Source organism: Brienomyrus brachyistius, chromosome 14, assembly GCF_023856365.1.
Source record: "Brienomyrus brachyistius isolate T26 chromosome 14, BBRACH_0.4, whole genome shotgun sequence".
In the NCBI taxonomy this organism is placed as follows: domain Eukaryota; kingdom Metazoa; phylum Chordata; class Actinopteri; order Osteoglossiformes; family Mormyridae; genus Brienomyrus; species Brienomyrus brachyistius.
Window position 1 is genome coordinate 1,226,135 of NC_064546.1, and position 27,365 is coordinate 1,253,499.

General features: G+C 48.4%; 1 protein-coding gene across 1 annotated transcript in view; it reads right to left on the reverse strand.

Moving 5' to 3' along the window:
* Positions 1-27,365, reverse strand: part of LOC125707496 (latent-transforming growth factor beta-binding protein 2-like) — a 53,263-nt gene that overhangs the window by 12,428 nt on the left and 13,470 nt on the right. Inside the window, exons 5-21 of the mRNA XM_048974707.1 lie at positions 25,586-25,660; positions 15,546-15,668; positions 14,832-14,996; positions 12,985-13,221; positions 12,141-12,160; positions 11,869-11,902; positions 11,468-11,569; positions 11,077-11,202; positions 10,654-10,782; positions 10,130-10,249; positions 9,713-9,832; positions 7,187-7,309; positions 6,777-6,899; positions 6,561-6,686; positions 6,170-6,292; positions 5,880-6,005; positions 3,705-3,827 (exon numbers count right to left, since the gene is read on the reverse strand). Of these exons, the coding sequence (XP_048830664.1) occupies positions 3,705-3,827; positions 5,880-6,005; positions 6,170-6,292; positions 6,561-6,686; positions 6,777-6,899; positions 7,187-7,309; positions 9,713-9,832; positions 10,130-10,249; positions 10,654-10,782; positions 11,077-11,202; positions 11,468-11,569; positions 11,869-11,902; positions 12,141-12,160; positions 12,985-13,221; positions 14,832-14,996; positions 15,546-15,668; positions 25,586-25,660 (1,995 nt within the window). The remainder of the gene's footprint in view (positions 1-3,704; positions 3,828-5,879; positions 6,006-6,169; positions 6,293-6,560; positions 6,687-6,776; positions 6,900-7,186; positions 7,310-9,712; positions 9,833-10,129; positions 10,250-10,653; positions 10,783-11,076; positions 11,203-11,467; positions 11,570-11,868; positions 11,903-12,140; positions 12,161-12,984; positions 13,222-14,831; positions 14,997-15,545; positions 15,669-25,585; positions 25,661-27,365) is intronic.

Sequence of the window (27,365 nt, forward strand, 5' to 3'; positions counted from 1 at the left end):
TTTCCAGGGAAAACAGCCCACGGCTACTTTGCATCGCTATCTTGCTGCAGGAGTACTTGACGTGGGGAAATGTAGGTTACTCCTACAATGGGGGGGAGGGACTGCACGACGACTTGGGACTCTGGAACACTTAATAGAGACAATGGCAGGAGTCCGATGAGGCAGGAGACCCTAAATGCCCAGGCCCGATAGACGGGATAGAGTTTCTGTTCCCCAAGGAGTGGCGGGATTATGAAAAGTGAATCCCGGGGATGGGGTGGGGTTTTGTTACGTGTCTGGAAAACAGGACACTAGAAAAGACATGGTATGGGGTAGAGGGGTGAAGAACTGAAAAAAAAAGAAAAAACATAATAAAGTATCACAGATAAGTGGACCGGTCAAGAGAGAATCAGCATCACGCTTGATGTCAAAGACGTAGCCCTGGCCGGAACTTACCGGCACGCACATAAAACCCGAACATCCATGCCGGTCTGAGCGGTCCTAGCCCCCACCACGTCACGCGGCACGGCGATGCGAGTTTTTCGACCGACCCATGTTCGGGCTTTTGACATTCGGAGCCGGCGCTCCCAGCATGCCGAGCTCGCCGAGGACATTCTTTGGTGCCGACAGTCTGCTTTGCTATCTGATCTGGCAGACCGGCGAGGCCGGCCGATGGCTCACGACCAGGGGCCGAGCGGCGCACCCCTCCGGCGGGGCATCCCAGTGCTAAAAAAGTCCGCTCTGTGTCAGTGATGACTAGGAAGCCCTGAAGCCTCCATTTACAAAGCCGACATGCGACAAAGGTACTCACACCTCCTGCCTTCACCGTAATGGCTGCTCCGCCATTACCACGCCTTTAGGTTTTGCCAGTTGAGCAAAGTAATGTTTTTATCCTTTGTTTTTAATTTGTTAGTTAACTATTTCGGCTTTCTAAGCAGCTACTGTGCCTGGACTTGGGCTTACAGCAGTCATTTTGCCAGTCCATTTTTATCAAAACCCTCTGAAAAATGAAAGAATCATACAAGCTATGTGGAGGTATTTAAAGGAAGTAGTTGAGCATGGGGGGCAGTGTTTGTGAGGGAGACACCACACAGCTTCCAGACCCTCCCCAGCTCTCCTAAGTGCTGTTTTGCTTAGGGATCTATCGTCTGTTAGAAATATTAAGCCAAAGCCAGGGAGGGGTTCTGGCTGGGACTCTAACCCCCCCCCCCCCCCCCCCATCCAGTACAGGATAGCGCTTCCTGTAATGAAAGGTTAGCGTCAGGCACTGTATGACCTTTGCCCTGCTGGATGTAGGGTCACAGCATAGGTCACTGGCAGTGAGACAGCAGCAGGGATGATGGGGGTGTAAATCTTGTGTCGCAATGTTCTCACAGAGAACTTGCAGGTTGCCTTTGAGAAGCACTTCAAAGCACAGTAGTGCTGGGCACAGGTAAATGTGTGTCGCCTGTCTGTCTGACGTTACGTGGGGGTGGGGGGGGGACACTGAACAGCCGAAAGAATAGGAAACAGCTGCTGGGCTGCTGGTACGACACCTGCAGCCCTGCAAGTCAGCACCCATCCGCAACGCTAAGTACCGTCTCATTGCGCCCACACTGCCATCCTCACCAAGATGGACCCTGATGACAGACACCAAGGAGGGTTATTGGGACACATGGGAAATAAAAACCTGCTTGAGGGGTGGGGGGCAGACTCTCACTGTGGGAGGCGAGCGGAACAGTGGAAGCCGGGCACTGCACTGCATTTCATCCAGCAGCACTGCAGAAGGTGCTTTTGTTTACGGTTCCACCCACAAGACAGGGTTGAAAGGTAAGGCACCGTCGCAAACAAATGAGGTACAACATGCTGCAATCCTGCGGCTCCACAATGAGACGGCGATCAGGGTGAAGGAGGTTATGAGGCATATTAAGCCCCAGCGTCTGTCCACCGGACAGTTCTGTGCCCCCGGCACGCTGGACCTTGATTAGACCCACAGGCCACCTGACACTTCGGGGAGTACACATACAGAGCGGGATCCTTTCTTGTGGACAGGAAACATTCAGTGTGTGGCCTGAGGGAACATGGCTCCTGACAGCTCTGAAAACAACGTGACTACATCTGGCTCGGAGTATGATAAATCACGGCTGCAGCAGACTATGGGAGGGACACTGGTGGGGTGCGAAGGTGCGTCCCCCCCTCCTACACACACACACAGACACACACACACACAGACTTCATTGCTGATCATTTTGTGCACAGAGTCATTAGCTCATTTGGCCACAAGGAGGCGTGGAGCCGCAGATGCTCCGGTTCCCTATGGTTAACAGATCTGTCACTTTGTACCCAGAAGCCCTCTAGCTGGAGTGACCAGCACCTGCTGAAAAGCATGCTGGGGGAGTCAGGCTCCATACTGGGCACCATGGAAACAAGCACTAAGGGTGCCGGGCCTCCCCTCCATCTCCCATTTATGACCCCCGTCACTTGTCCTACAAGAGCCATCATTTACAAGAGCGTCGAGGATGAAGTGGGGGGGGAATCAGGGGAACCCCCTCTACACCAAACTTTGGTTTTCCCCCTTTACGCTTTAAAGCCATTGACTCTGAGCCCGACTGAGATAAGAAAACGAGGGGAGCTGACAAGACGCCCCCTGGAGGTGGAAGCGGCAAACTGCCCGGCTCCCCACGCACCACGGCGCTTTTGAGAATCTCCCCTATACCTTCCATATTTGCAAACAAGAGGCCATTGTGCATGGCAGGGGCGGCAAGACGGCGAGACTCGGGGGCTGGGAAGACGCTTTTTTTTCGGACTTTACAGTCTGGCTCAAGGTCAGCAGGCTGGCCAAACAGGCCTGTCCTTTATACACTCCTCCATACAGCATCAGGGGGGTTTCTGTGCCAGAGTGCCTGGCATGGAGACAGGGGCAATGGGACCCACTTACCCATGACTGTGTCTGGATTCCCAGAAGGCCTAATACGGGAATGGTGACCAGCAGCACGGACCGGAGATGGATGATTTTACCCTGCCTGAAGTTTTAGTGATGGCTCCAGAACTGCGACTTGCCCTAGAACAAGCATGATGTATTTGTCTGCCCCAGAACCAATAGGCACTGGTGTCTAGGTCGCCCCCCCCCCCCCCCTCCCTCCACCCCTTGGAACGGCACGATCAACAACTTTAACAAGTACAAGAAAAACGAAGATGTGCAATCCCTAATGCAGCAGGAATGACCGGCAGCTGTTTACAATCCGACATATTCGCAGCCGCATTGGGACCCGACAGACAACATCGCGATCCTTTCAGCTGTCAGGACCAGCCGCCCGTTAATGTAAACGGTCACTCTGAGCATGGTGACGATCCTGCTAAGTTGGTTTCATCATTGACCTTTTGGAGAAAGAGAGGAGCGGGGCGCCAAATATTATACCACTGACGCAGAGATTCCTGCATACAATCAAGGGCAATTTTCAAGCGGCGATTTCGGACCCTCGTGCTGACACACACACCGGCATGACACACACTGAGGCAGCAAAGGGACCCAAGGAAGTTCTCAGACCATCAGATGTTTCACACACCATAGCTCCTAGTTAACCTGAACGCAGACATACACTGACACACACATCATACTGTATCACCCTCCCTCCCTGAGAATCAGTGGTATGGGAAGAAGTCAGTGAGTCTCACCATGGGGCAAACCAACCTCTCCAAGGGGGGGTTTCTGACACTACGGTGGGACTGGTGATAGGAGGGTTTACCTTGGCAGTCCAGCGTGGTGACAGAGAAGACGAAACCAGCGCTGCACACACACTGGAAGGAACCGTCCGTGTTGAGGCACTGTCCCCGGGGGCACATGTCATCTTCGGCACATTCGTCCACGTCTGGGGAGAGGAAGAGAGGCCGGTGTGTGAGCACCCCCTTTCGGGGAAAGTGTGGTAGGGGCTCACTTCATTCCTCATATGTGATCATAACGAAAGGTAAAATGCACTCCGTTCGGGATCCGGGAAATGCACGTTAGATTTATAAAGTTATACCGCTGAGTTACATAGACATGGTGGTCCTCGTTAAAATAATAATCACTGGGATTTCACCTTGGCCAGGTACTAGTGGCACCTCTGTAAGCAACAGGTACAGATATCTTGGGGAAAGGAGCTGTATAAAAAATGGGCTCTGTTAAGCTGAAGGTTTAAACTCTTTAAGTGCATAAAGATCAGGAAGGTAAGCACTTTCCCCTCCTGTCTGGAGCCCCAAATACCTTCTGTAAAAAGCCCCAGGACGCATGGAGCACTGCGAACGCTGAGCCCGAGTCATCCGAAGAGAAAGAAAACAGGAAACAGCGGCGCATTCGCAAACATCCCCAGATCCCTCAGCGAAAACCCAGATGTAGGTTCAGCGACCGGGGAAAACAGGGCAGCTCATCCCGGAACATCCCGGAGTGATACGGGAATGAGGAACGAGTCAGCCCGCTACCTCTGCTGTCCTGGAATGTGCCACGGTTACAGTAAACCTGGGTAGCGGCAGGTAGTAAACCACCCCCCCCCCCCAAAAAAAAAAAAAAAAAACACACTACAAAAATATACCAGGCATCTGATTTATAGGATAATTAAATTCCAATATTTTTAGTGGCAGCAGGCCAAAAGGGGGGGGGGAGACAGGGAGGGGGTTTTCTGGAACCACAACATTGCAGATGAGATGTCGTCTCATGATTCAGACACCTTTGCACCTGTATACCAGCCGCGCCGACCACCCCCCCCCCCCAAAACAACATTTCCACAGTGGAGAGACAATCCCCATTGCCACATACCTGCTCCCCAGAGAGACAAACTGTGAAGTTCGGCGCATTTATTAATCAGCGCTCATTTGTTTGGCGGCCTGAGCTGACAGCTCTCATAAAGAACTTCTTTCTCCTGCGTTTGATCGCGTCCAAGCCGACCCATTAGTCTGTGTTTTCATGGCGACGCCTCCAAAGAACAGCCCAGATTCCCAGTTTGTCTGGCTTTTTTGACGTGAGCTATGTGGTGCCATATGAGCTGGCTAACTCAGCACAGTAGGCGGGGAGACTGTTGATGTCTGGTCCTGTCCTGTCAGGAACAGCAAGCCAGTTCCCTGTACAGAGAGTTGTGACCTGTTGTCCTTGCCCAGTGGGACAGAGACAATTCCCATGGAGAACAGGATGGAAATCGACCAGTAAACGTGAAGGATCTACTGGTCCGAGGCCAGACATCGAGAGGCACCTCTCTTGTGCCAACAAGTTAGGAATCAAAAGTTCTCATCTGACAAAATAAGGGCAAAGGTCGTCACGGACGGTGAGTTTCAGAAGTGATTAAGAAGTCTAGGTCATTGGGAGAAAGTTCAGCTATATTGGCCACAAATCACTATGAATCACTGTGCTCTTAATTGAAATTGCCTATGGAAACATTTTGCATAGAAGATTATGAAGGATTATGTTCTGTTTTTCCAGGAATCTTCCCGGATGGGCTATAAAGCCCCACAGGACCGCATAACTGCCGGCTGACGTCCTCAAATCTGTTTACAACCCAGGAGGTGGGGTGGAGTCATACAGATAGTCAGCAAGAGCACGCAGGTTCTGCCCAGGGGGGACGGGGGTCCCCAGCCAAGTAGCTGACAAGTAGCTGCCTTCGATTTCGGCAATTTTCCTATTAAGATAAACTAATTCTGCCGGCATGTGGGAGCACAGACTCCTGGGGCCCATCTGCAGACAGACGTCATATTTCCGATCTCTATCTCCAGTCACTCAATGTTATTTAGTAGCTAAATCGATTGCCAACGCAGGCTAAGCACTAGCAGGGAAAGCAGTGGCCATGCTGCACTGTTGTTTATACCCTAATCAAATCAGGCCGAAATCTATGCCGAAACTCAAAGATACATTTGTAAGAGACTCCCCCCTCACCCCCGACCCCATCACTGGTTACCATCACAGCTGTGTCCGTCTGCCGATAACGCATAGCCGTCTGCGCAGCCCTCACAGGAGTAGGAGCCCTCTGTGTTGACGCAGATGCCCGCAGGGCACGTCCCAGGAACCTGGCACTCGTCAACATCTGTAGGGGGTCGTGGAGGAGCAGAGTCAGCAGTGGGGGAAGGAGTTTGGGGGAGAGGGGGGGCAGGCATTGGACACACACGCATCACGCATCGAAACAGCTTCATGGTGTTAGAAAGAGACCCACTCTTTACCAGTCCATTCCAGACCTAGGGGAGCACTGACCTTCACAAACTGTCCGGTCTGCAGACACTGTGTATCCCGAGGGGCAGGGGATGCAGGAGTAATAGCCTTCGGAGTTCAAGCAGATCCCATTCGGGCAGACATCCGTGAGGCACTCATCAATGTCTGTGGCAAAGTGGGAGTGTTCAGGCACGTTTGTCAGGATGCATGTCCAAGTAGAGCTCTTGGATTCTTCTCATCCCAAACCCCAAGCCAGTCCCTCACGCTTCTAGTATTTGCAGTAGTATCTCATGGTGACTGACCTGCTCAACCCCAAGCATAAGCTTCGTGTGAAACATCTAAGCCCAAAAGCCGTGAATGGCTCACTATAAGTGAGGTCTACAAAGATGATCGCCTCAAAGGTGAAGCCAATGTTTTGTTGTCCCCACCGTACCTTCGCACACGAGACCATCCGCTGAGGGCGTGAAGCCTGGCCCACAGCTGGAGCATTGGTAGGACCCTTGTGTGTTTTTGCATATGCCAGCAGGACATACGCTCCGCGTCGCACACTCATCAATGTCTGTGGGGGAGGGGGGGGTGATGCAACAGGAAGTCAGACAAGTGCCCGACACAGCAGATGCATTTCGTGACGATCGTGCCGCTGTCTTACCTTCGCATGCTTTGCCATCAGGGCTGGGCTGGTACCCCAGGTCACAGCTGCACCTGTAGGAGCCTTCCAGGTTGACGCAACTGCCCTGGGGGCAGATTTCTGGGAGCAGGCATTCGTCCTTGTCTGGTGGGGGTGGCAGCGACAGACAGGGGGGAGTGAGGGAGGAAATAAAAAACAAGAAACACTTAGTAAAGATTATTCTCCCTCCAACCTCAATGTGAAAAATAATTCCCCATTTCCTTTGCAAATATACTGCAAGGCTCAGACTGGAGTTTAAAATAAGTTTCCTAAATCAATAAGCAAGAGCTTGGTGGAGGAATTCTGGCAGTACAGACAGGGATCTTCAACGCTATGGCGGATACACCGCTTCAGCTCTCGGTCACTCCAGCGTCTCTCCGCGCCATCTCTACCTCGGCAGGTCTTGCTTTCCAGGCCGGCCACGAAGCCCACATTGCAGATGCATTCATATGAGCCATCCTTGTTGACACACCTCCCATGGGCACACACGCCTGGACTCAGGCATTCGTTTATATCTGGAGGGGGGGGGGGGTGACAGACACTGCATTTCAGGATAGTGACAAAAGGGAAAGACTGATGGCAGACTGTATTGCAGGAGACTAGCGGGTGACAGATAGCAAGTCCATCCAAGTGACCCACAGTGAGAGCGGACACAGGGGGAGCCGCAAGGAGATCTCCGCCCCGGAGAACGGCGCCGCAGCGATCCCCGGGGCTGAAACAGGATGCATGCAACCCCCCCAAGCACTTATTCTTTTCCCCACATCATACTGTGGGCCAGAAATCATTTAAAAAAAGATGTGAAAATAATTGTGTTTGTACTGAACACTCAAGAAAGAAAAACAAGATTTTCCCCGAAATGCAGCGAGGAGGACGGGTGGGCAGGGGCCACATTTTATGGTGCGGCACTCGCCAGGCAGGTATAGCTAACGCGGTTAAGGAGCGGCACGGCCGTGACAGTCTGGAGGGCGGGCGCCAAGGCGGACCGCGTCCCCCACCCTGCTGCCGTGCGCTGGGAGGCCAGTGGAAAGCTAGGCGGTGCAAGTATCTGGGGGGGGGGAGGCTGAACAGGCACGTCTGACAGAAGGCCGCATGGGGACGGGCTTGCGGGGGCCCCAGGCCCCGCTGTCTGCTGGCACCTGTACACGACGTGAGCCCTAAGGATGTGCCTTATCCAGCTGGCAGCAGGCTGGGCATCACTTACCACACCACAGGCAGGTTGGCGACTGTTATGCTGGCTACACTGCCGTAGATTCAGGCCATCTACCCCCCCCCCCATTCGTGACACCCTTCCAGCTGGGAGGAGTCTGATGGAGAGACGTGTCGTTTACAAGCCACCGGTTCATGGAGGCCCACTGGCCTCAGTTCTGTGATTGAGTATACCTAACCGCTCGGGTTCATCGCCCCCACCCAAGTCCATTACCCCCCCCCCCATCTCAGGTTCATTGCCCTCCTTCGTTTTAGTTCATCACCACCACCCCGTTAGGGTCCATCACCCCCCTCGCTTTAGTCCATGCCCCCCCCCCACACACACTAAACTCCATCGCCCCCCCCCCCTTGCTTTAATCCATCAACCCCATCCTGTTTGGATCCATTGCCCCCTCCCACTCTCCTGCTCAGGTCCTGCACTTCCCAGTTCCACTTGAATCCATTATCCCTGCCCCCCCCCCCACCCCCCCCATTTTATTCATGGCCCCCTCCCACTCGGGTCCACCACCCACCCCCCTCGCTTTAGTTCATCGCATGGCCCCCTGCTTGGGTCTATCTGCCCCTTCCCACTTGGGTCCACCCCCCTACTTCACTTTAGTTGATATCACCCCCCCACCCGCTTTAGCCAGTTTTAGCTATAAGGAGCACTTTGTTTATATATTTATTGAAAATTTTTGGAAAATATAAAATATGCCAAAAGGCTGTTCATAGACTCCATGTTCCCCATGGCCCTGCACAGTAATAAGATGGATGGATGGATGGATGGATGGATGGATGGAACACTGTACTGTCACTTGGAAGGACTTTATGGAATATCACGGCAATAGAAAACAACTTAATCAGTCAATCTAGAGGAGCACTTCACTCTGGCTGGCCCCGAATGATTCAGTCCAGCGCTGACCTGGTGATGGATCATATTTGTGAATATCTGAGCTGTTCTTGCAGTCTAGGTTGGACCATGTGCATGTAACATACGGTTACCATATAACCAACTTGGTAAGGAACGGTATAGCAATTGCATGGACTTAAAAAAACGAGGCATTGAGTGGCAGAGTACTGATACTTCAAATGATCTTTGTTCCTGACATTTGAACAAACCCCCCCCCCCCATGACTCACCACACTTCCCTCCTCTCAATGCCTCTTGATTTTTTTTGTTCACTTCCCCATATATCAGCACTGAATCCGCACCCCCTGGCTAGGCTCGACTGTGGTGCCCGCACACATCCAAAGATAACACGTTTGTCTAAGGCCGCGGCCAAAGGAAAAATATTTTGACTCTCCCAAATTGAAATATTACAAACAACCTTTTTATGGTGGCAAAAGATATGAAAAGATCAGCAATAACAAAGCCGGGGTGTTGAAACAACGTGGGTTTGGGCCCCAGAGCCTGAGATGAGGTGCAGATGCACTTGACCCATGGATTAATTATTTGTAAAGGAACCGTCTCCGAAAAAACATCACTGACAGCTTATATTACGGTCTGAGGAGCACGCTTCCCTCCATAATTCAGTCTTTGAGCAGCGGTTTTCGTGAAGAACACGCGAATGGGGCGGGAAGCTGAGCAGCGAGGCGAGGCTTGCTAGGTGTACACAGACGGCGGAGTTCAGACATGCACACTGGCTGCCGAGAGGGTCAACGAGGCTTAGCACCCCCCAAACAAAAAATTAAAAACAGAGAGACGAATCTCGTCTCCAGGGGAGACCTCCTTACCCAGGCACTTGCCGCCGGTGGCTCTGAATCCTGCTCCGCAATCCTGGCACTGGAAGGAGCCCGGTGTGTTGGTGCACTTCCCGCTCGGACAGACGCTAGGGTTTCTGCACTCGTCCACGTCTGGCCAGCGGGGGCAGCGATGGGGGCAGCCGAGGGAGGGGAAATTCCATTACAGCAAGCACTAGCTGAAATAATATTATATTAACTAGGCTTACATTAGCCTTCCATGCTCAGGGCTGCCTCTCTTCCAGTTGGTTCCTTGTTTGTTTTCCCCCTCTGGCGAGGACCCCAGGGGAAATTAAAACAAAGGCTATTCTGTGGCTGGGCAGCCAGTCAAACTCTGGGTATTTGTGGCTTACAAATACCAGGGTTTAATGGCTTCGCATGCTAAATGCGCGGCACGGAGGCCTGACGCACCCTCGCATTGCCCCCTCCTGGACAGGGCATAGCCGGCGTCGCACTCGCAGGCGTAGGAGCCCTCAGTGTTGACGCAGCGGCCGCCTGGACATCTGCTCGGCATGTCGCACTCGTTTACGTCTGCGGAGGGAGTCAAAAACAAGGAAGGGAGTCAGGGGCCGCCGGCCTCGCTATACCACGGCGTCGGGGGATTTCCGAAGGCTTCACACACATCATGCAGGGAGAGACTCGCTCTTGGCAGAGACTAGTAAGATTTTTGGCTTTGAGGGTCTTTTATAACAAAACAAACCAGCACACCTGGAATCTTGGGATAATCAACCGTGGCATCATGGACAGGGTGTGACTGAAAGGCTGTCATTCTTAAGAACCCCCAAAGTATGCAGCTGTATAATTATTCAACATTATGCTATTACATCAAGCCTTTCAGGAAAGGAAGGCGCCTATGGCATGCAGCACAGCAGCCTGACAGAGGACATGGCAAATTAAAGAGAACTACATTACCCAGCACCCCCTGTACCTCTTACCTTGACAGAACTTCCTGTTTTGGGTGATGACCTGACTGTAGCCTGTGTAACAGTGGCAGATGTATGACCCATAGCTGTTCACGCAGCGTCCCTTGCCTTCGCAGGGGTCGTTCTTGCATTCGTCCACATCTGCAGACAGAACGGGGTGTGCATTATGTATCGGTTGGGAGAGCTCCCTGCTCTCCGACCCGCTAACCCGTTCGGGAAAGCCAGAATCATGTTTCGAATAACAGAGCTTGGATACAGGAGTGAAGGAGTGAGGTCATGTGATCTAAGCATCACATCCGAACTTTGGAACACTGTGGATGTCGGTCTCATGTAAGGATCAGTCCCACGGAACTTCCGGAATAGCCTACATCCACGCATTGTAGGAAACACATGGCATTAAAAGCTCTGCAAGCCAAGCCTGTCCCCCTTTCTCACCGATGCAACGAGTCTGCAGCGGGTTCAGCTGGTAGCCAGGGTGGCAGTAACAGGTATAGCCTGTCTGTATGGGGACACACTGCCCAGGTCCACAGATGGTTGGTGTGATGGAGCACCTGTCCACATCTGGGTGGGGAGAAGGGGAGGCACAGGTGAGGACAGAAGCTGTGTGTATATTGCCAACATCTTATGGTCCTTTAACTGAAGCTCTGCTGGTTCTAAATGTCCACTTGTGGAGACTGTGGGCGGGAAGCAAATTTAATATGAGTTTTGATTAATTCTGATTCAATCCTAGGTGCCCTTGTGTGTCTTAGCAGAGAGTGAAGCTCAGAAGATGCCGAAACTCATGTTGTTATTGTGTCAATCACAACCAGTGTCAGCATTCCCTTACCGGTGACCTGAGTGGCCACGTTGATGGGTGCGGTGTCCCGGCCCTCTGTCTCGGGTCTCACGTTGACCAGTGAGTGAAGGGTGGTCTTCTCCACTACATCTACTGGAGAAGCAGCAAGCCTCACTAACACACCAAGTCAGCATCGTACCAGCCCACTGGGACACTCCAACCCCATGGAAATTAAATTGCAGTATTTCATAAATACAAAAAAGCGGCAATAAATCAGTGAGGTAAACTAATCTGGAGAATGACGGTTTATAAGCCTCGTTTCACAAGGCACTGAGGCTGCCATAATACGATAAATGTTGACAGCCCTAGATAATGTAACGTAACGTGCACCTTCTCGGAAGTTACAGCGTAAAGTGTTAGAGAGGGAACTACTACGGCCAAGAGGATGTTACCTGGAAAGCTCGGCGACTCTGTGACTGAGGCGGGCTGACAAAACAAAACGGCAGAACGGTTACTGCTGTGGTACATGTGCTTCTGACAGATGTTCCACTTTTAACTGTGCCGCTGAGAAAGAAGAGCATGCTTTAATGAGCCCGGCAAGCACACTGGCAGCGCCGGGGAAACAAGCAGGCCGCCTTCGCCCATCAGGCCTTCCTGCGAAGCCGATGAAAACCTTAACAAGCCCTCAGCGCAACGATGACAAGATGGGAAAAAGTGCACTTACTGGAATCAGAATCGCAAGATCTGCAAAGACACAATAAAGAGAGAGAGAGAATGTTATTTGGTCACCAGGGGACACGGACGTTCCTGTTTCTATGACGATACTCCCGAGGCCTGATGTCACTGGGTGTCACTCGGATGTGGCCTTGGACTGAGCGGGTTCCCTGGCAGAATGGAATCCCAACGCGGACGGATATATCTGAAGGTCGTTGTTTTCAATAAAACTCAGCTAATTGCATGTTTATCCTTTAAGCCTCGAAAGCAGAATTAAGATCTGAACTTTCCCCACACCACATGAAAATATGCACGTAGATGGGGGGGGTGGCAGTTTCAGATAAAGATGCGAGCATAAATATTTACAAAGCCACTCTATAAATCATTTTTCTTTGCCGATGCCAATGTATTATGTCATGCATGTAAATCATAAGAAGGTTTTGCTGAAAATCCGAGGTTGCAGATGTTTTTGAACTTTCTGGATCGGACTCTGCTGTGGAGCCAGACGCACTTTCAGGATGCGCACGATGATTTATATCGGCGGACATTTATGTGACGTTTCGGTATTAATAAATAATTACATTTCTGAAGCACGAGTCAAAATGTTTCACTTTTTAAAATTTTTTTGTGTTTCAGTCTCTCCATCAATATCCATCTACTTATGATCCCTGCACAGAACTTGGAGAGAGTCATCTCTCTGAAGATTAAACCAGAGCCCTGACTCACCAGCTAATTACACAATGAGTATGAGTCTGCTGTCAGGTTGACACACCGCAGCTAAATTGCGCCCAGACTTTGACTGGGATCCATATACCAGGTCTGGAGCGAGAAGGCGAGTCTCCATCCTTGTTTACCTTCATGATATCGTACGGGCAGCTTGGCCTGGATGTGAACGTCGGCGGTTGGGTGAAGGTGCTGATGAGGAGGATGAGGAGGATGAGGATGATGATAGCGAGGATGATGGGGGCGGGGTTGGTGGGAGGGGCCGGTCCGATGCAGCTCCTCCTCTTCCAACTGCCGCAGGGAGATCTGTACGTCGGACCGGGAGTAGGTGTAACCATGGCCAGCAGGGCAGATCTCTTTAAAATGGTCTGCAGGCAAGGAAAGCACAGAGTCTGAGGGGGAAGAAATCATCTGAAAGCCCAGGCAGCACTCAGCTGTCTGGTTTCTCGCAGTAACCGTGTGAATGCATTATGCGCCGCATGCCGCAATTCATCCTTGATTACCGGGCCGCATGTGTCAGCCGTCTCCATGGCTTTTTTGACGGTAACACAGGAAGGGGCAAGGGAGGAAGCATGTGGTGAACTGGCTCTTCCCTTTCGCACCCGGAGCTGAGCTATGGGAGGGACCCGGGGTGACTCAGGCAGGTTTGGCACTCCTCCATCATGCAAAAGGCACAGACTAAACCCTGCATTACGCACTAGAGGCACATAGAGACCTCCAGGGCCGAGAGGAGGGGACTACCCAGTGCGTGACCCTGGAGCGAGGGGGTTTCTCAAATATTTACATTGGATGAGCGCATTGTAATAAATCAACTGTGACATCACTGCGTTTGAACCCAATAGAATGCAGCTGAGGGAAAATGCAGCACCGCCTCCTTCTGGTTTAAAGCTATAATGTTTCCGATAAACGTCAATCTGAAAGATGATGGGCGATGGCCGGATAAGGGGGAGAAACTGCGGGAGCACAGTCGCTGCTCCGATGGCTGCCAATCGCCTCAGAAACGGTGGAGTCATGGGACATCCCTTAGCCGCCAGCTGTTCGGTTGCCCCCAAGGTGGGCCAATCATCGGTCACATGACCGATGTGGTTCAAAGTGCTTTGTGATTTACAGAACTTCAGCTTTTCAAAAATGACCTGAGAGACAAAATGGGCTCGTTCCACAGGCTTTGAGGATCAGCAAGATTCCAGAGATCCAACCTTTCTGTGTTTCTTTTGGCTATTTTTTTGCTTTTTTTTTTATTTTCCTTTTAGCCGGGCCTTTGCTGGTAACTGTCTCTATGGCCTAGTCTGAGGACAAGAATGGCCCATCTCTCATAATGGGACATCTGATGAGGAGGGTTATTTTATTTTGGTCTTATTCCACCTCAAATATATTTGATCATCTGTGAAGTGTTTTACAAGACTTAAGTAGGCTTCGCAGCCAAAATAATGATGAACATTAAAACATAACGTGATTCAATCAGAATGCGAGCATTAATGTGATTGACTTCAGGATGCAAAGAACAGACAGAGAAGGAGGTCAAAGTTACACCCAAAGTGACCTTGTGAGCTGAGTGAGTGGTCTGTTGGCTCTCCAAAGTATAACATTGAGAATATGCCGGAGATCACTGTACAGATGGGAGAACTTCAGTCTGTCAAAACATCAGCACCTGCTGTCAGCATAATGAGCTGTCCCATTCCCCCCGGGTAGGGCGCTACCCTGCCCCCTTCCACCTCAGGCAGCGGCACTTCCAGGGTAAACAGGCGCCGAACTGTCCGCCATCCCAACTTTTATACATGGACAGGGTGGGGTGGGGGGTGGTGCCACATACAGTAAGCGGCTCTTGCTTTGTGTCTGAGTGGCAAAACTGCATGGACCTCTACTTCAAATCCCTGGAAACATCTTGAAAAGTGCCCGAGTTAGAATCACAGCACTGCGTGACGCAGGGTAAGTATGGCAAACCGCGTGCATGCACCCGTCAATGGCGGACTGGGCGTACCTGTGTCAGGCAGGGGGCATCGCTCGCAGGCCGCACCCCATGCCTTGCCCACGCGGCTGCAGCAGCAGATTTGCTTGGTGATGTGCTGAGACAGGGGCAGCGAGCAGGAGTCCGACAATGCCGAGCGATAGCACAGATCCCGCATCTCTGAGACGGCCTTGTCCGCTGTGGGAGAAGGAGACGGGTGATCGGCTAGTTCCACTGAGGACAGCCTCACGCACGTGCACGGACGACGGGGTAAGTGCACGTGCGATTGCGCGCATGGTATACAGTACATGTAACACCATACACCATGTGTTTAATATATAATAATCCACACAATTACATTTATGTGTGCATCTGTTCACAAACAACGAGGAGGATAGGACGAACAACAGGAAAAAGTGGTCCGCCCTTGAAAACCTGACACTATGGGACATCCTCAGAAGAGGAAAAGAAAGTAAGAGTGTTGATGAATTTTCATCCATTTGGGAGGATGTTAATTTCAGTGAAAACAACAATAGGACCTGTATAAAGACTGGGACTGTGGTTGTGAGTGTGTGTGTGTGTCAATGTGCACCAATAGTATCAAATCGAATTTGTTACAGTAGAATTACAACAACAAAGGTTGATCAAAGTGCTGTGCTGTACAAAGTGAATGAAACAAAGTAAGACATATAGGAATAAGAACAAAAAGACAATAAAAGCTGTAAACAGACTGGCAGGAAAACTCACAGACACATTGGCTGCGTGCTGCATCCAGCATGTATCCCGCCTTGCACGTACACCTGTAGCTGCCCTTGGTGTTCAGGCACTCGGCGTTCTTGCAGATCCCCGTCATCGTACACTCGTTAATATCTGCGGAGTGAACACGCAGCACTTGTTAATATTCCCATCGTCAAAGCGGGAGGGCAGACATCCTTCGAGAGCCTCCGCTGTGGCAGGGTTACTCAGAAAATTTCCCCGAGGTCTGAATTCCATAACAGACATGATAAACTTGTCCCCTTGACAGATTTCGCCGATCGAGGGGGGGGGGTTTAAAATGTCCATCAACTGGGTATCCCTTCTGTAGCGCAACGCACTGCACGCCTAAATCGTTTAAGATGTCATGGACCGTCATGGACATAGGAAAATGGATTTCTCATGTACACCAGCAGACAGGAGGCAGGACTCTGCAGCACCTGAGGACACTGCAGACATCAGTGCCAGGTTGCTACACAGAATTAATTTTTATTACACAACATTTTTTTCACCGTGCATAACGAAAGCCCGGTCGGTACAACTGGCCTTGGAGACAAACAAGTGCAGTAATGACTGGAAGGATATTACTCTGAGGCAATTCAACACTTCAAGTCACCGGGTTCAGCTGTTTTAAAGGTGAGTCTAGTTTTATTATATTGGCATTAGCTTGTACTGTTAGTATGGCCATAAACCAGGAGATCTAGAGAGAAATTTATACATTAAACTCATCTGTTCCTGAACTGCTTTCTTGTGTTTCATAGGTGTTGTTGCTATCTGCGTGGTGCCGAATGAGTTTGACATATTGTGGAAACAAAGGTGATGTGTCTTTTGCTTTCTGTGTTGTGCCAACCAGCGGTGTTGACACCCCTCTCCCCGCCCCCAAGAAAATACTGAGGCAGACTGTTAGGATTGTTTTAGTACTGACACTGCATAAACCAAACTGGTGAAACGCAGGTAGGGATTTGGGCCGAACATGACCCCAGACCCAGAGATATCCAAAACCGCAGCTTCATTCACGCATACCCAAAAGAGAAACACCAGGCCAAAGCTCAATTTTAGGATGTTTTCAAAAGGTTAATCAGCATCGGGGGGGGGTAGAGTGGGGTGGGGGTCAGGCCCATCGCTGCGTGCCACAAACCCGCGAAGAGGGACCAGAACAGCACGAGGCTGCCACCAGCACCGACTTATCGTCCACGTAAATCAGGATGCTGACAGCCTAACAATGGCATCCTTCTTTCGGAATAAACAATAGCATTCCTGCAGACATGTAATAAGATAATTAAAAAAGCACGGGGAAAATGCCATCTATTCTTAGCATGCATTCCACCAAATGATGAAAGGCACATCGGTTGTGGGGCTTGAGATGGGGGGTGCGTGCAACTATATGCTTTAGATTAAAGCTTATGCTTTCTAGAATATAATCCTGCACAGATGACGAAGGCCTCTTCAGGCTGGCCTACTTACATAAAGGCCTCTGCAAAGCTTGTTTCCTGCGTGATCCTTCCATTTGCCACACTCTGCGGTCTGAGACATTGTTTTATTTATCTGTTTGGAGTCGGTGAACAAAGATGGGTGTGGGGAGGGGGTGACGAAGGTGATAATGGACCTGGACGGAGGAGCCTGGCGGACAGAGCAGGACTTGTTTTTACACCCTCCCATGGACCAAAACAAACTGAATCATTACTCCCCCCCCCCCACCTAAAGCCACGACACCCAGCAGGCTGCCATCACAGACTTTCCCGTTGGTCATTAATCAGCAAAGTGGACCGGATCGGGCCGGTCGGCCTCCCTTCATGGAAAAAGTGAAGCGCAGGGGTGAGTAACAGTGGTAGATTACACGGCAGCTAGGCCCGATAAACACGTTTGTTTGTGTTTATGCATTCAAGTCTCTGGTGGCCTTGCAGGGGAGATGAAAACGCCCCCTTTGAAAGAACAGCTGGCGATAACCAGATGCTGTGGGAATTTTTTTTGAAGCTTAATTCTCTGCTTTTTAATAGGGCAACGGCCTGCAAACTTTCAGCCTGTTATTACTCAGCGTCTGTATTCGGTTTTGCTGTGGCAAGGGGGCTGGGGGGTTGGGAGTCATTAATCGCGTTAATCTGAGAGTCAATGGGAATTCCCTGCAAAGGCAGAAATACAAGAAGCACGCGTGCGCGTGTACACTGGGGAGTTTGGGAGGCAGCGGGTGGTGGCTAGGGACCCCCCCCCCCCAAACATATAAAAATATTAGTGCTGGGCGTAAAAATGGGATGACAGTGGGGGCAGCAGAACCACAGACATTTCCGCGGCTGAGGCTCTGCTCCCTTGGCGTGTGCCGGCACGCTTATCAGCAGCTCAGGGAGGCCCCCCCCGACCCCCCAGGAACTGAGCATGAGGTCCATTTCTCTGAATCTCTGAAAATACCCTCATTATTATCCAACTTCCAGTCTTGGATGGCACAGAAAAGAAACACATAAAAAAACAGCTGCCAGGGGTACCAGGTCCGGTATTATGGTCGATGTTGTGAATAATATCTTATTCACCCCCCCTCCCCCCTGCAATGACCCAAGTACAACACTAACAACACTAATACCCATGTTTCTCTCCATGGAGAAAGTTTCAGGGGAAACACTTGTACGAATTAAAGGGTGAATAAGAGTGAGTTTTAAATTGGCCAGAACACTAATCACTACTTTCAAATGCATTGTTACCATGATCTGATGAGACGTGCCAATATCTCCAGCCCAGTTCCTGAACATGTGCTGGAATTGACATTCTAAGTGCTTCACATGACTCCCGGGCAACAAACGGCTGTTTTTCTTCTTTTGCCAAATTAGCAGCTCGACTTTAAATAATCACACGCACAAACACCACTAAAAGATTAAGGCCTTTGTATACACAACGTCTGGCAATCCATTAAGACAACTAATCTGGATTTCACTTGTATAAGATTAGAATGGCACTTTGGTTAATTCGGTTTTAAGCTCACTTAAAAAACACAGGCAGTTATTATTTCGTGTCCTGAATCGGTAACAAACCTACAGTCCAGATCGTGGTGTTCTGGACAATGAGGGTTTGCTCCTATTTACAAAGCGACAGAAACAGCCCTTAATCTGAAGCATGTTGCCTGTTGCCCAAAGGTCCCGACTCAGCCCTTCGCAACAGTTTTATGACAGATTATCTCCGTGTGGGAAAATCCCACACGCTTTAGCGTGGATGAGGAACACGTGGGGGCAGCATGCAAGGAGGTGAAATCCGTCTGTTGTTGAGGCTACTGCTCCACTTCATGACTAGTCTAGATTCACGGTCATTCTGTTGATCCCAAACCAGAGTGTTGTAAACCGTGGGGAGCAGTTTCACTTTGGAGAACAGTCAGTGGGTGGGGGGGGGTGGGGGATGGGGTGGGGGGGGCAGTGGTGTCTGGCCTGACGGGGGTGGGCCGGCACTGTGCCATCTTATCTGCTTCCCCAGCAAGCGTCCAGGCAAGGAAGGTGAGGGTGTGAATCATGTCTCTTCTCTGAGCCACAGGAAATGACCAAACACCCCCCTTTTCCCACTGTGCAGCGCCTTTGGTGGGGGGGAAAGTCCAAGTCATTCCTTGGCAGGGACACGACTGTTCTGATAATGAGGACAGAATCGTGTAATAATCAGTTACTGCAGACTTGGCCTCTCTTCTGAGGGCCCAAATTAAAAATAATTCTAGGCACGCAGCTCTGGGAGAATGGACTATAGAAGCCAGTTAGTGAATATTGTACAAAGCTGTTGGGTCAGTTCTCGGGGCCCTAAAATACAAGGTACAGGGAAAGGGAACATCTTGAAAGGATAAGGCGGATCGCTCTGAATTAATACACCCTGAGTTGGCATGCCAGGGCACTCCTTTGAAATGGGGAAACATTAAAAATGTCCCCGTCAACAAGGAAACTCATTCTGATGGGAGATTGAAAAAAGCAGCCTGCATGAAGCAGAAAGGAAAGACGCATAATCTGATAGAAAGGACAGGCAGGTACTCAGCGTTCAACCTGGAATGCCAGGTTAAACCAGTAAATTTGACTCCAGCTGTGGTTCTGTGGCGTCTCACCAGCTGTTCATGGGAATTATAATCGTCTGTTGAGCTGGCGCATTTCGTAATTACAAGCTTGGCTGCTTGTAAGCCTGTCAGGTAACAAATACATAGATGAGCAGCCCATCTCTCTTCCCTGTCGTACTAAGGCCAGTAAATGTCTTTGTCTCTGCAGACTGAGAGAACTATCAACTGACGGCTGCTTCGGTGAGTCCGATCAAAGGTCAGACACACCTACAGGATTTACCTTTCCATTCTTCTCAGTTGGTCCGGGTCAACTATACTTTGGGGTGGGGGCCAATGGATATCTGTCAGAAGGCGTGCTAAGCCACATGCATGGGTGGTTGCATGGGGCATGCCAAACTATGAGCGAAGTTCTTTGGAAAGACCTTGGTAGGCCAGAGTTTGGATTAATTACAGAGCACTTTGCCCCCTTTGTTCAAGCACATTTTGCCCCGTTCGTTCCCCATCTGTCCCTGGCCTGGCACCCCGACTGCCTGCACAGGAGCTTGCAGAGCTCCAGTTGAACAGGTATCCGCAGGATCCTGCAGAATCATAATTCATAAGTCTTCTTCACGGTGGGAATTTTCGGTAATTCCTGCCGGGGCGGCATAGCATTGAATGCCGCTCGTTGGGGAGTAAAGCAAAATGCTCCATTTCTGTTAAAAATAACATAACGTGAAAGCCAAATAAGTTTGGGTGTATATACCGTCTGCACAGAGCCAGTTTATGACAGAGCCCAGCTGGGAAACACTCAGACGAAAGCACTTTGCTCTTTATTCAATGCATAAAAGGGCCGTCTGGGAGGAAAACAAACATTAAGTACTGACTGCCGTTTCCCACATCTGTCTGGTAGATGTAGAGTTTTGAGTTGTACCCCTAAAAGATGATGCAATGTCATGCAGCAGAGTTCTGTATGTGTTACTACAGATTTAACAGAGTGAGAAAAATAACTACTGACTTGTATTCCTGGATATCGTTCAATTGTATTCAAATTGAGTAAAGCAATTTAGTTATTACACTGGTGATGGGGATTACAGTAAAACACTTTTGACCTTCTGAAACATTACTATGGTAAGAGACTGCTGAGACATAGCAAAGAAAACCATTCTCGCACATCAACGATGCCAGACTTTGACCATGTGGAAATGTGCTGGCAAGTGAGCAGAGTGAAAGCTACATTACTGTAAGAGCTATTATGACTAAATTTGCTAAACCTGACGAGCATGAACCCTGTTTCTATATTATGCTGGTACGCAAGTTCAAGACATTTTTGAAACATTTCTGGATAAAGTTGATGATTATGCTAAAGCAGTAAAATTACTTGCAGACTACTCCAATTTGTAATACTGAATGTGAGATATTCATGTTTTGTCAAGCCAGGCAAAATCCTGGAAAGCTTGTTGATACCGCCATAACCTCTATGACGGCTCACCTGAAGCTGTTAGTTTGCTGACATAGACAGAGAAATATAGTGTCAAATAACACTAAGCCGTTCATGCACATGCCCTCAGGAGGAGAACATAACATGAGTTAACCATGAAACTGAAAATTCTCCCAAGCAGAAACGTGTCTCAGGCATCTGACATGAAACATAGGCAGCAAAAAAAACTGATAGTGGCCAAATCATAAAGAAAAGATTAGCCCACTAAACACTGAAGGCAAGACTTACCTACTAACGAGATAAACAATACAACACGTCAAATATTTGGGGGTACATTTACCCATCAGGGTGGTCCATCAACATGACCAGCCAGAAACCTCACGCGTAACAAAGTTTTAATAATGACATCCGAGTGTTAGGCTCCACACTACAAGGTAGCAGAGCAGAGTGGATGCTTTCTTCCAAGGTATTAATGCTCATAATCTAATGATCAATAATTAGAAGTGTGAATTCCATCATCCCTAGAGTTCTACATGTACATCTCTTCCAGAGATGGCATTTTCCCATAGAACCCAAGTAAAGTCTATAGCCTGCTTGGTATAGCCAGAGCATGCTTTATTCCTTCTTGTGCCATAATAATAATGTGAACTTACGAAGAAAGGCGTGGGGGGGGGGGGGGTATAGCAACCCAAACAAAATAAGGCATCAAACAAAATGAAAGAACTGGTTGAGCAATGCAGGTCCAGTACGCCTCAAAGCCATTAAAGTGCGGACAGATGAGTCAAACAGCACACACACATAGTAGCCTATGCATGCATTGCGCAATAAAGCAAAGATTCTCCGAAAATGTGAGGAAAGCTCTGGATATAGCATAAAGTTTTGACCACTTTTACCTCTATGTCTGCTCAACTTGATCACCAACTAAAAGGTCCTGGACCTCAAATTCAGTGTAGCCAAAGTCAAGCCTATTGCAGGGACTGGACAATGAATGCTTAGGTTGAAACCCTATCAGTTTAAAGCAATCCACAGAAAAGAAAAATCTAACCCATGTCACATTCCCCAGAAACTTTGTTCTTCTCTGATCCTAAATGATGTTGACTCTGAGAGACACATCCAGTCCATTGTAGCTGATGCAATTCCTGAGGCACTGAAGCTGCAAGAGGTCAAAACAGAGACGCTGAATGACTCATTTTTATAAAATTAGTTAAGATGATTCGTTCTGGGGACTGGAACACCCTGCACAACCTTTTCTCAGACATAACACAGGCCACTCCAAGAACATGATGAAATTAGATACCCATCCGCATCCGGTCAGCTCCAGAGCTCCTTTTCCAGGAACACCTGAACTAACTCATCTGAGCACTTCACTGCTCAGTCTTCATCATCTATCCTTTGGTTATGATCATTCAGCAACACTGGGTGCTCATATTTTGCATGTATTTAATAGGAGTCTTGTCATTTTGATTTGAACGTCAACTTAATTTTGAGCATCTACAGTGTGAGGCCTGAGCTCACAGCTGTTGAAGATGGCAGTCATATTCTCACAGAAATCAGACTAGTCTGGTCTAAAGCACTCCAGGTCTGAGCACTCATGAAGGCCACGAGGGCATTGATAAATCCAGCTGCTTAGAGAGAAAACCTGGTTTCTGGGTATAAACAAACTGGCTGAGAAAATGATCTCCCATTGCATTCCCTATCAGTCATCCACACAGAAGACAGAACACCAACGTCTTCAGATGCTGGAGTTACCTCAGGAACAACAGATCTTTGCCATCAGGTGACTGTCTCCTAGTAAATCTTAACAATCACTTCAGATTCCCATTCGTGGAAATGCTGTCTACCTCTGCAAGCACATTCATTCTTATTCTAGACAAAATGTAATCTACAGCCAGCATGCTAGACAAAGTCGAACTGGACTATGGCACTTCATTCCAAGTTGAATGTTTCAACAGGACCCTCACCAAAGCAATCATCACAGCAATAAAGAAAGGTAGGTCCTTGAAACAAGAGTCTTACAAGTTCTTGAGAATTTTTTTTGAGAAGAGTTACCCATCACCACGCCACTAACCAATCCCCTTCGGAGCACTTAGGGAAAACTCCTAAAGAACAAGCTTCTTTCATGCTGCTTTCACAGATGGTGAACTATGCTGCACAGAACGGCTTTGCTAAAAGAACTGAGTAATACAGAATCAACACTTCAAGATGGTGATGTCACCATCAGGAGAACTGGTGACGATATTTAAGGCCAAGTCACGCCAATGAAAGGAATAATGATCACTGAACAGAGACATGAACATAGAGTTAAGAGAAATTAAAGATGCTTCAACCTGCTGGAATGTCAACTAGAAGTTCCACTGGGAATGAACTGGTACCCTCTGCTCAGTTCACGGGGTTCAAATTGTAAGGCATCAAATTAGTCAACAGAGAGTTCCCCTAGAGATTCATAACCGAAATGTCGAATGAGTTTGAAAGCCTGAGTTAACGCTCGTCGGTTAAATGGAAGTGTCAGTTAACTGAAGTTATGAGATATATATGTTGTCTCATGCCTGTTGATAAGTATGTCTATAAACTACTGCTGCTAAGACTGTTTCCAGTTTTCATTCTTAGAATGAGGGGTGTATTGTAATCTACTTTTAAGGGATGACACACCATAATGTGGTAATACTATGTAGGTATTAATAGAAATTGCATGGCTTAGATAAAAGAATTGACCGTTCAATTTTTGGATGCTATTCAACATAGAATGCAATCCAGCTTTTTTCAATTGAGTGGGCATTAAAGGAGTGGTACGTGACATCATGGATATAAGATGTAAATGCTCAAGCTGTGGCTTCAGGTGTTATGACCTCGACTGGATTCTGAACCAGCAGTTTGCGATTCAAGGACTGAATGTGAAATGGGAACATCCACTCTCCACTTTTTTCCACCACTTCACTCGACCACAATAGTTTTGATTCCTGGCAACAATAATAAACAAACATACTGCATTCCTTCCTAAGCTGAAGTTAGTAAGATCAACTCCATGACAGTTCTAAGAATCCAAGCCAAAGCATCCTCGTGACCAACCCTACACTACAAAGTCCTGAACACATGCGTTGAACGGCAACTGAATTATCATGGCCACTGGGATTTGCTATTTTTCCAAACGGCGTTCAACTACAGGAAGCCCAGTATCTGTGCTCTGCCATTCCCATGCAAACAGGGAACGATGACAGCCATGTTCAGAGCAGATTTTGGCAAGTGTTATTTTATTATGTTTCACTAGGGTGTTCTTGATTCTGTGTGAAGCATTAGAGAAACAAGTCAACGGCGTGTACTTCCATTCACGAGGGATGTGCTGGTCGCTCAGTGCTGCCAGGAACATATTTTTTGTTCAGTTTTTTTTTTTTGGGGAACAACATGTTTTCCCACAGAGAGCAAAATTATCCTATGGTAGGATTAATATTTAAATAAGATTTTAAATAATAACAAGTTAAAAGTGCATTTAACAAGTCTAGTGAGTCATGCAAAGTGTTAACTAACATTTTTCTGGATTCTGACAATTTTCAACCTGACTAACCTACTGCAAAAATCTCCGCTTTTGCTGGGCTTGATGATAATTGAATTTCGCAAGAAAATTGCTGACTAATTTGAAATTACTGCATCCCCTCTTTCACTATTCCAAACCTTCCAAGTCTTCAAAAGCTTGTAGTCACAACTACAGTCCAAGCCTTCTAAATGGTACAAAAACTCCATATACTGTCCGCCTTATCATTTCCTAGTCATTTCCCCAAAGCATATTTAACATTCTAAGCCAAGGGACCACAGGTAGCTAAACTCTGACCCTGGGCATACTTAACAGCTGTTCCTAAAGGACTTAGCTTGAAATACTTTTATTGGTGCTACAAAGGTTATATTCTTGAGGTAGACTAAAAAATATGGATACTGAGAACAGCTTATATTGCTTTACAAACAGACTAAAGGCCAAAGTCACAGATGTGGTATCACACGGTTACAATTTGAGCTACTGCAACTAAGGGGGGGGGGGATGATTCATGTATATACCTCCCAAAAAAACCTAACTGGCACAAGTCCCCTTGGTTCTCTTGTTTACTAAAGCGCATCAAGTGAAGCGACTGAATAAACAACAGGAATAGTTGAAGTTGGACATTTAAATGCTATGAACTGAGATTGAACTGCCGCACGCACTCACGACAACATTAACCTTTATACCAAAATGCATTCGTTTTAGGGGCAACTGGCTTGGGAGGAAATAAATATTATTTGTGCTGCAATAAGAGATAGAGAACAGTTGGAACATTAGTTAGTGTCAGATTACCTCCCTGTTTACCAGTCAGTACATGACAGATCTAATTTGTCACAGCAGGTCTTGTCACGTTATGGGGAAAGAGAAGGACAATACTGTGCCATACTCTCTTTGACCTATGCTAGAGGAGTGGTACGTTGCCTTAAATGAATGGCACTTTGAAGAGACACTTTTGATCTAATTTTAGCAACCCTAACAGCCAATGAGAGTGAAACAAACAGGAAGCTCTCATTTCATTCAAGATACAAGCACAATTGTAGAATGGAAGGAAACGGGAAGCACACTTTCGTTGTGGCCTTTCTCACCTTGACAATGGGTTATGTTCATCCTCTTGTAGCCCTTGGGACACTCAACCTGGCCGTGTGCGATCACCGCGTAAGCTGCAAGAACAAGACAGACACAAGTGGGAGCGTTAAAAAAATAAAGAAACTGGGATTTTGAGCTGAGAACTCTAGAATGTTCTGATGGTGTGCGTGGGTGCCCAGATTTTGGTGGGGCTGAACAATATGACTTGCAGATGTGTGCTTCCTGGCTGGAGAGAAACTGAAGGGACCCGTGTGCAGGCCCTGAGGGACATCGTAGAGCACAGAGGCATATCAGTCAAAGGCGTTTATGCAAGATCACGGCATTACCATCAACACAGTGGCATGACTACAAAAGGAAAACAAGAAAAACATACATTATTTAGCATCACATTATCATTTCAAACTACCCACAGAGAAAGAGAAGATTGTAAATATTTGTGGGCATCTGACAATAATAAAAAGGGAAATTTTTATGAACTTTGGCAAGTTTGAAGCACGCTGTGACTGTGGTCCTGCCCTGGGTCCTCTGAATAATGCCATTATCACCACATTAAGCCTAACCAGGCCACATATCTAAGGGCTATTAATCTTTTCCCTGGATTCCTATATATTTTTGTTCTTTTCCGCACAGGCTTCTCCCGGAATGAGATGAAGTAATAAGGGCCCCTTTTCTATAATTCACACATCTTTGAGCGGGCCCTCTGATTCCCTGAACGGCACGGCAGTTACACAGGGGCTGAAAAACAGGCCAGCTCCACACGACTGCCCGACGGGAGCCTGACGTGGTGAGGTCGCTGTCGACCCCTTCCAGGAGGCATTTTGGTCATGGACAGATCTTCTGGGGTGATGGGGGGGTATCAGGTGCTCCGGGATGTGGTTTATGATCCAGGGAAGGGATTAGGGACAGGAACTGCAGACAACGGATGGCATGTTTCACTACTTATACAAAGGGAAACTGGACCCATGGAAGGGGATTGCTCCTAGGGTGCTGTGAAGGAAATGAGTATAAGGTAACTGGCCCCTTTGTGAACTAGGGCATTCGAGTGAAGGACTGGAAATCAGTGTGCGATACACATTGAGTCTTCCTGAAAATTCACAACCTCTAATACAGTATGTAAGTGACTACATAGAATATGGAACAAGAAACGCGGAACAAAGTACGTCTCCAGAACTTTTTAACATTACTAAATGAAATAAAAAGCAGATAAACGGAACGCTAAAGAAATTTCACTTGCATACGGGTGTGACTTGCATGTATAGTCAGTGCAATTTCTACACAACATCATCTGAATGTCGGTCAATGTGCCAATAAACACAGCCTGCTTAGCCATAACTTGGTTGGAATTTCCCCACTGGCAGCGACATGAAGTTCCCCACTGTTGCTTCGAATCACAGTCTATGTTAGGAGAGGAAATTTGTCTTCAGCCTAAACCTAACAGATCCAGAGCCGGCCAGGCCGCTGTCAGGTGGATGCCTGGCTGGTAGACGGCAAGTAAACATGGGTTGGGGTGAGGGTTTGCAAACAACATAAGTTCTATCATACGTGTCACATCTGTGCGTACGTCCATAGTCCAGGAAAACACAAAAGAGGTTTGCGCAGGCTGCCCCAATATTGATATGGGAAGGAGTAAATCTGTCACATTGCTTTTCTATTCCATCATGCAGAGTGTGGGCTGGGAATGTCAAAAGTAAACGAGTAATAAAGATCGACTGGTAGACCATGTGCTCTACACTGTCTGAAGTTTGTTTTCCTTAAACATGAACTTCTAAACACATCGTC